Source organism: Mustelus asterias, chromosome 8, assembly GCF_964213995.1.
Source record: "Mustelus asterias chromosome 8, sMusAst1.hap1.1, whole genome shotgun sequence".
NCBI classification, from domain to species: domain Eukaryota; kingdom Metazoa; phylum Chordata; class Chondrichthyes; order Carcharhiniformes; family Triakidae; genus Mustelus; species Mustelus asterias.
This window is the reverse complement of record NC_135808.1, coordinates 2,387,438-2,396,442: the sequence shown is the minus strand read 5'-3', so window position 1 is coordinate 2,396,442 and position 9,005 is coordinate 2,387,438. Positions and strand designations below refer to the sequence as shown.

Below are 9,005 nucleotides of genomic sequence, written 5' to 3'. Positions count from 1 at the left end.
GGCAACGGGGTAGAGAGTGGGTTTGGGGGAGGTTTTCCTGCTGTGAAAAGGTAAGTAGCGGTGGATGGTCCGCCCATGGCTGTGCCCTTTTTGTTTCTGGGATCTTGCTGTGCGCAAACCAGCTCCGGTGATTCCCCGTGTCGTGCGACTCTGACCTAAAAGTACTGGCGCAGTGCCGAGGTTCGAGGAGACGTTGGGTGCAAATTCTTGCCGCACAGCTGATCACAGCCCTCTTTGATTCCCCCCTCGATCGACCCTGAGCTTTGCTGGAAGCCCGGCCCAACTTCTCCAGACCCAAACCCACTGAACATTCGCCATACCGACAACAAGAACAAAAAAAAAACAGTGGCACGATGGCACAGTGGTTCGCACTGCTGCCTCACAGCGCCAGGGACCCGGGTTCGATTCCGACCTCGAACCTGTCTGTGTGGAGTCTGCACGTTCTCCCCATGTCTGCGTGGGTTTCTTCCGGGTGCTCCGGTTTCCTCCCACAGTGCAAAGGTGTGCCGATTAGGTTGATTGGCCGTGCTAAGTTGTCCCTAGCGTCAGGGGGATTAGCAGGGTGGATATTTGGGGTTACGGGAATAGGGCCTGGGTGGGATTGTGGTCGGTGCAGACTCGATGGGCCGAATGGCCTCTTCGTGCACTGTAGGGATTCGATGGATTCTAAGATGACCAGGGAGAAAACATTCCTCACAAAGCAAAGATGCCGAAGAAGGTCTTGCCTTCCGTCTTGTCCAGATACTTGGCCACGCTCGAGGGCACCCGGGAATAGATCCTGTCGCCAGCCTCAAAGTCAAAGATGGCGCCCTGGTAGGAGGTCTTGTACCAGGGGTCGCCGTGGCGCCCATGGTGGCAGACGGACTTGGTGGCCTTCAGCAAGATGGTCTCCTCCGGGTAGGCCAAGGAGAGTTTGTGCATGTCGTGACTCAGAAAGATGGTGCTGTCTTCACACTGGCTGTAAAAGAACACCACCTGGGTGTAGATGAAGTAGAAACCTGTCTCCTTGATCAGCAGGCTGTTGTTGGAGAACTCGATCCCGTGGGAGAACGCGATACCGGCTTCTACCTGCCACGTCAGCTCATTGGACGCCCCCTTGATGGGATCGGCTGAGAGAGAGAGAGAGAGAGAGAAGGTGAGAAAGACAAAACACACGTGTGAAGACATGTCTATCTTCCCCCCAGGATAGGGGGTGCGATGGGGGGGGGGGGGGGGTGGGGAGGAGGGTGGCCGTGGAATGGAGAGAGAAAGGGGGGAAAGGTGGGAGGTGGAAGATCCAGGGTGGCGATCTTACCGCCCGTCCGCACCGTGTTCCAGCTGCAGCGAGGTCGGAGAATTCGGCGCCCAGGTCAAATCTCCATTCGCCGCGGCAGGATGGGAGAATCCCGCCGGTGTGGACGGTGGGAAAATTCCGGCATAGGGGTGGAATTTTCCCACCGTGGGATGGGACATGGAACCAAGCGAAGGTCTGTTGACCTTGGGCGGAATTTTCCAGTCTTGGTTCGCCGTCGCTGGAAAATCCACACCCCCCAGGTATCCAACGTTCCGATCTGAACTTTACATGAACCCTGCTACTCTCTCCATCGGTGCTGAGTTTTTCTGGCATTTTAGATTCATTGGGAAACAAGAAAGAGGCCATTCAGCCCATCGTGTCTGTGTTGGCCACCAAGCCCCCTACCTATTCTAACCCCATTTTCCAGCACTCGCTCCGTAGCCTTGTACACTATGGATTCAAGTGCTCATCTAAATGCTTCTTCAATGTTGTGAGGTTTCCCGCCTCGATCACCCTTTCAGACAGCGAGTTCCACATTCCCACCACCCTCTGGGGGAAAAGGTTTCCTCAAATCCTTTCCAATTCTCCTCCTCCTGACCTTAAATCTCTGCCCTCCCGGTTATTGACCCCTCTCCTAAGGGGAAAGGTTCCTTCCTATCAATGTCCCTCCTCATTTTGTACACTTCAATCAGGATGTGCAGGTTAGGTGGATTGGCCACGCTAAATGACGCTTTAGTCATGCTAAATGTGTGGGGTTACGGGGAGAGGGCGGGGCGAGAGGGCTTGGGTAAGATACAGATCTGATGGGCCGAATGGCCTCTTCTGCACTGTAGGGATTCTGGGATTCTGTTATCCCCCTCAGCCTTCTCTGCTCTCAGGAGAACAACCCCAGCCTAACCAGCCTCTCTTCATCGCTGAGACACTCCATTCCAGGCAGCATCCTGGGGAATCCCCTCTGCGCCCCCTCCAGTACAATCACCTCCTTCCCAAACTGATGGTGGATTCCCAAAATGACCACCTCACGTTGTCTATCTGGTTGAGAGCCAACCTGCCCACTGGGATGAGAACAGCGCCCTCTACCCTGCGAACCAGGCAGCACAATGCTGGAGTATCGCCCTCTCCTGGACAGACCTGGTACTCTGACCAGGTTGCAATGACCCACTCTTGCCAACCCTCCAAAACCTGGCTCCCTCCTTCACATCTCTCTTTCCTTGGGCTGCTAAACAATGCGCAGGAGGTACAGCGCAGGAGCAGGCCATTCAGCCCATCTGCTCCATGCCTAGTACCCAATTGATCACCCTGTTGACACACCGCCTACATCTAAACTGAATCCTCAGGCAGACTTTGGGTTATAGCTTGGTAAATACCACATTTATTTCCCATCCCTAATTGCCCCTTGAGAAGGTGGTGGGTGAGTTGCCTACTTGAACCCGCTGCAGTTCCTGAGGTGTAAGTACACCCACAGTGCTGTTAGGGAGGGAGCACCAGGATTTTGACCCCAGCGACAATGAAGAAACGGCCGATATATTTCCAGGATGGTGAGTGACTTGGAGGGGACCGGGTGGTGGTGTTCCCATGAGATCAGGTCAGATAACCCCCAGTGAGTTGGCCTCAGCGCAGCGAATTCCTAACTTCCTGATCCCGTCACCTCAATTGGCAGCATATGTGAGGGAATGCAGGTTTGCATTCAGCTGTGACATGGGGCAGCACGGTGGCACAGTGCTGGGCACTGCTGCCTCACAGCGCCAGGGACCCGGGTTCGGTTTCCGGCTTGGATCACTGTCTGTGCGGAGTCTTCACGTTCTCCCCGTGTCTGCGTGAGTTTCCTCCGGGTGCTCTGGTTTCCTCCCACACTCCAAAGATGTGCAGGTTAGTTGGATTGGCCATGCTAAATTGTCCCTTAGTGTCCAAAGATGTGCGGGTTAGGTGGATTGGCCATGCTAAATTGTCCCTTAGTGTCCAAAGATGTGCGGGTTAGGTGGATTGGCCATGCTAAATTGTCCCTTAGTGTCCAAAGATGTGCGGGTTAGGGGGATTGGCCATGCTAAATTGTCCCTTAGTGTCCAAAGATGTGCAGGTTAGGTGAATTGGCCATGCTAAATTGCCCCTTAGTGTCCAAAGATGTGCAAGTTAGGGGGATTGGCCATGCTAAATTGTCCCTTAGTGTCCAAAGATGTGCAGGTTAGTTGGATTGGCCATGCTAAATTGCCCCTTAGTGTCCAAAGATGTGCAAGTTAGGGGGATTGGCCATGCTAAATTGTCCCTTAGTGTCCAAAGATGTGCAAGTTAGGGGGATTGGCCATGCTAAATTGTCCCTTAGTGTCCAAAGATGTGTAGGTTAGGTGGATTGGCCATGCTAAATTGTCCCTTAGTGTCCAAAGATGTGCAGGTTAGGGGGATTGGCCATGCTAAATTGTCCCTTAGTGTCCAAAGATGTGCAGGTTAGGTGGATTGGCCATGCTAAATTGACCCTTAGTGTCCAAAGATGTGCAGGTTAGGGTGGATTGGCCATGCTAAATTGTCCCTTGGTGTCCAAAGATGTGCAGGTTAGGTGGATTGGCCATGCTAAATTGTCCCTTAGTGTCCAAAGATGTGCAGGTTAGGGGGATTGGCCATGCTAAATTGCCAGCAATTCCCCCTGATACCCATTGGTTCCAGTTTGGCTCGGGCTCCTTGATACCACACTCAGTCGAATGTGGCCTTGATGTCAAGAGCTGTCACTCTCACCTCACTGCTGGAGTTCGGTTTAGTCCTGTTTAATTTCTGTCGTTTTGAGATATAGTAAAGCAGATTCACAGTCGCTCAGAGACCCCCGCAGCCTGGTTAAAGAGACCCCCAGACCCTCATTGCTCAGCGTGCTGCCGGCAGTGACCACCAGGGGGAAGTTGGTGCTGATGAGAGAATTAGTAGAAGCCGTGACAGGGAATGGGATAGCAGCAGGGGGGCAGAAGGGTCACAGCAGGCTGTTCCAGGCCTGCAGAGCTGAACATTCTGGGCTATTGGTAAGGAGACACAGAGAGAATTGTCTGACTCTGGGCAGCCGGTGTTGTCTACTGTTGTGTAAAACAATCCACTGCCCTTTGGCAATCCTGCAAAAACATCAATTAAACATTAACATCGACCGTTACCTGTCAGGTGAGCAGCGATTCTCTCTCTCGGGTCGTCTCCCACTTGCTTCATGAGATGAGGCAAACCTGGAGGTGGAACAGACAGAATCTCAGTCACTACAATCACACACACACACTGACACACACACACTGACACACTCACACACACACACACATACACCCTCACAAAACACACACACACGTACACACAGATGGAGAGAAAAACGAGAAAGATAGACAGATGGGGAGAGACAGACTAGTAGAGACAGACAGGGAGATGCAGACGGCAAGAGGCAGACTGAGAGAGACAGACGGGTAGAGGCAGACAGATAGACAGACAGGGAGAGGCCGACGGAGAGAGCCAGACAGGGAGGGGCAGACTGGGAGAGACAGACGGAGAGAGGCAGGCTGGGAGAGGCAGGCTGGGAGAGGCAGGCTGGGAGAGGCAGGCTGGGAGAGGCAGACGGGGAGAGGCAGACGGAGAGAGGCAGGCTGGGAGAGGCAGGCTGGGAGAGGCAGGCTGGGAGAGGCAGGCTGGGAGAGGCAGGCTGGGAGAGGCAGGCTGGGAGAGGCAGGCTGGGAGAGGCAGGCTGGGAGAGAAAGACGGAGGGAGGCAGGCTGGGAGAGGCAGGCTGGGAGAGGCAGGCTGGGAGAGGCAGGCTGGGAGAGGCAGGCTGGGAGAGAAAGACGGAGGGAGGTTCACATAGAGGTAAAACGAGAGGGGGCAGACGGACAAACAGAGAGACAGGCTGTCAGATGGGTAGAGGCAGACCAGTGGAGGAAGATGGGGAGAAGCAGATGGATAAAGAGAAACAGACACTGAGAAACAGACGGAGGGAGAGAGAGACAGACAGATGGGGAGCAGCAGACGAGGGAGAGAGAGACAGGTGGGCAGTTAGACAGGTTGAGAGAGTGAGACACAAGGACCATGGAGAGAGTCACACACAGAAACAGAACCTGAGAGGGAGACACACACAAAGAGAGGGGCGGACAGAGCGAGAGACGGAAAACACTCACCGTTATATGCAGTGAGATCCTCAGCTTCTCTGAGGGCTGCCTTCTGCAGAAAGGAACAGAGAGAGTTTGAGATTAAACAGAGGAACCAGAATGAAGCGTTCAAAATTCCTGCTGAGCTGGGTGGAGACTCAGGTTAGGCGAATCATCCAGTCTTGATCCGTGCAACAGGAGCGAAGCCATTGATCAATACTGGAGCTCACTGACCTCACAACAACCTAAAATGGGACTGGGTGGGTCAACATTGGACAAGCAACGTCCAAGCTGTCCAACTCGTGTCCCCCTCCCCCACCCCGCCCCCCCCATCCCCCTCACCCCGTCCGCTCCTGGGATTGCTGCATCCGCGGTTTGAATGAAGTCTCCGTGCCCTGGAGAGTAGGCAGGTTGAAGCATTGGTTACACAACTGGCAGCCAGAGGGTTGTGGCGTCGGCAACAAACACCGCAAGCGCCAAGATCCGGGCGGTCACGCTGAGTTTCCAGAACATTCAGAACTCAGCGTCTAACCCGAGCACTAGAGGCTGAACTCTCTACCCTCCCTCCTCACAGTGATTGTAACCCTGCGTGGTTGGGGAGGGTTAGGGGTATGATGTCAGTCCTCCCGGGGTCTGGGAAGAGGAAATCCGGCCTCACTGTGTGCAGTGTGGCTGCGAATAACCCCGGGAAGGCCCAATTTCCCTCGGGAGCTTGGCACAAGAACGGGGAAGGGGGGGGGCATGGGTCCGGCGGGAAATGCGTGCCGTCCGCAACCAGTGGAGGAAACCCACCTCCCCCCACACGGCGAGGACCCCCCTCCCTCCCCGAATTCACACGGGAGAGAATACCAAAGGCAGATGATAATCCACAGCTGAGACAGAGGGAAGTGAGACTTGAATGTCTTCATTTGATTTATAAAAAGAAACAGCATGAAAGAGGAACTACATCCATTGACTCTGTCTACACTTCCCGCTGCCTCGGTAAAGCAGCCGGCATGATTAAGGACCCCACGCATCCCGGACATTCTCTCTTCCCCCTTCTTCCGTTGGGAAAAAGATACAAAAGTCTGAGGTCACGTACCAACCGACTCAAGAACAGCTTCTTCCCTGCTGCTGTCAGACTTTCGAATGGACCTACCTCGCATTAAGTTGATCTTACTCTACACCCTAGCTATGACTGTAACACTACATTCTGCACTCTCTCCTTCTCTATGAACGGTATGCTTTGTCTGTATAGCGCGCAAGAAACCATACTCTCCACTGTATACTAATACACTGTGACAATAATAAATCAAATCAAATCAACTATCAGGAAGGCAGATGAGTGAGTGTCGAAATGGATGTGACTTACCCAGTGGGCGCCTTGGGGTCTCACTTGGCAGAAGACGAGATAGGAGGACGCAGCCACTAAAGCCAGGGCTGCGAGGGTGCAGGAGAACCTGAGACAGTGTCTGCCCTGCGTCTCTGCCCCTTCAACTGCCATGTCCCGGCCACTCTCCAACTCCGACAGCATCTTCTCGCTGCTCATGGTCTCTCAGCTGTGGTCTGGATAACACCTCAGGTTGCGGGTTGTCTCCCTCCCTCTCTCTGTCTCTCTCCCTTTCTCTCTCTCTGTCTCTCCCTCTCTCTCTGCGTCTCTCAACTTACACACACACACACAAGTGCAGCTGTCAAGTCTTTATACCTCCACTGGGGGATTCCCCAGCCTCCGAGAACCAGGCCGCTCAGATATTACGTAGAAAGCAAAAAAGTGAGAGTGAGAAAGGCTTTGACTCAGAGAGAGAGACAGAGAGAGAGAGAGAGAGATCAAAGAATTGAGAAAATAAAGGTTCCAATGTGAATATAAAATTGTATTTTTTTTAAGATTGGCATTCCCCTTTCTCCGAACCAACCCATTGAGCTTGTGACTTCATTCACCTTTTTCCAACGTGAAAGCATTGATAAGAAATTGAATGAGTTCACGGGTTTGAACGTCATATCAAGGGCAGTACAAAAAAGGATATTTTATTTCCCCCAATTAGGAGCAGGACTAATGGTACAACTTCCTCAAACTCCTCCACTATCCAATGAAATCATGGCTGATTCTCCATTTCCATTACTCCAATCGCTACATCCCCGATTCACTTTGAGTTTAAAAATCCATGGATGTCCGTCCTGGATACATGCATTGGCTGATTATCCAGAGTTTCCCAAGATTCCCAACTCTCAGAGAATTCCTCCTTGAGACCCCTACCCCATTGTCTGTCCCCTTCATCCTGAGAAAACCCCCCTCAGTCCTGGAGTCTCCAGCCAAGGGGAAGTAGCTCCTCAGTATCCCACCTGTCACGCCCTCTCGGAATCGTCCTCGGGATTCCGGAGAAGAGGGAGCCATTCTCCTCACTCATTCCTCGTGGGTCAAAACAGGAGCTATCTGAGTGAGCCTTCAATGCACCCCGTTGTAAGTCAACCATTGTACAGATTGAGTGGCACGGTGGCACAGTGGTTAGCACTGCTGCCTCACAGCGCCATGGACCCGGGTTCAATTCCGGCCTCGGGTCACTGTCTGTGCGGAGTCTGCACATTCTCCCCGTGTCTGTGTCGGTTTCCTCCGGGTGCTCCGGTTTCCTCCCACACTCCAAAGATGTGTAAGTTAGGTGGATTGGCCATGCTAAATTGCCCTTTAGTGTCAGGGTGACTAGCTAGGGTAAAATGCATGGTGTTATGGGGATAGGGCTTGGGTGGGATTGTGGTCAGTACAACCTCGATGAGCCGAATGGCCTCCTTCCGATGATTCTATAAGTCAAATCCACGTCTTCTCCCAACAATCCAACTGAATTCTATGGAAGTCTCCCCCAGTCCCTCCAATTGTATGGAATTTTACCAAACAAAACCATTTTCCAACATGTCGAGTTCCAAGAGATTAAAACCTTTATCCCAATGTACGGAATTTCCACAATCCCCCATCAGGCTAAAGGGATCAAGGGATATGGGGGGGAAGGGGGAATCAGGATATTGAATTCGATGATCAGCCATGATCAAAATGAATGGTGGAGCAGGCTCGAAGGGCCGAATGGCCTCCTCCTGCTTCTAGTTTCTATGTTTCTATAAATAACTTTCATATGTTCCCGATGGTGGCCGTGTCCAGAACTGGGGGTCATAATTTGAGGATAAGGGGTAAACCTTTTAGGACTGAGGTGAGGAGAAATTTCTTCACCCAGAGAGTGGTGAATGTGTGGAATTCACTCCCACACTACCAGAAGGATGTGGAGACTTTGGAGAGGGTACAGAAAAGATTTACCAGGATGTTTCCTGGTATGGGGGGCATTAGCTCTGAGGAGAGATTGGAGAAACTTGGTTTGTTCTCACTGGAACCACGGAAGTTGAGGGGCGACCTGATAGAAGTCTACAAGATTATGAGGGGCATGGACAGAGTGGACAGTCAGAAGCTTTTTCCCAGGGTGGAAGAGTCAATTACTAGGGGGCACAGGTTTAAGGTGCGAGGGACAAGGTTTAAAGGAGATGTACGAGGCAAGTTTTTACATTGAGGGTGGTGGGTGCCTGGAACTCGCTGCTGGGGGAGGTAGTGGAAGCAGATACGATAGTGACTTTTAAGGGGCGTCTTGACAAATACATGAATAGGATGGAAATAGAGGGATATG

General features: G+C 52.5%; 1 protein-coding gene across 1 annotated transcript; it reads right to left on the bottom strand.

Moving 5' to 3' along the window:
* Positions 1 to 455: 455 nt before the first annotated feature.
* LOC144497620 (tumor necrosis factor-like) lies at positions 456 to 6,895 on the bottom strand. Its single transcript, XM_078219061.1, has 4 exons — positions 6,719 to 6,895; positions 5,398 to 5,440; positions 4,402 to 4,467; positions 456 to 1,109 (listed from the first exon to the last, which is right to left on the bottom strand). The coding sequence occupies exons 1-4, from the start codon at positions 6,893 to 6,895 to the stop codon at positions 694 to 696; spliced, it is 702 nt and encodes a 233-aa protein (XP_078075187.1). The 3' UTR covers positions 456 to 693.
* Between the last annotated feature and the right edge of the window lie 2,110 nt (positions 6,896 to 9,005).

Excerpts from the sequence above, each read along its gene's own strand:
- LOC144497620 (XM_078219061.1), bottom strand. The coding sequence starts at position 6,895 with ATGAGCAGCGAGAAGATGCTGTCGGAGTTGGAGAGTGGCCGGGACATG. Across the intron at positions 5,441-6,718 it reads GACCCCAAGGCGCCCACTGG|AAGGCAGCCCTCAGAGAAGC; the intron begins GTAAGTCACATC and ends TCCTTTCTGCAG. Across the intron at positions 4,468-5,397 it reads GGATCTCACTGCATATAACG|GTTTGCCTCATCTCATGAAG; the intron begins GTGAGTGTTTTC and ends TTCCACCTCCAG.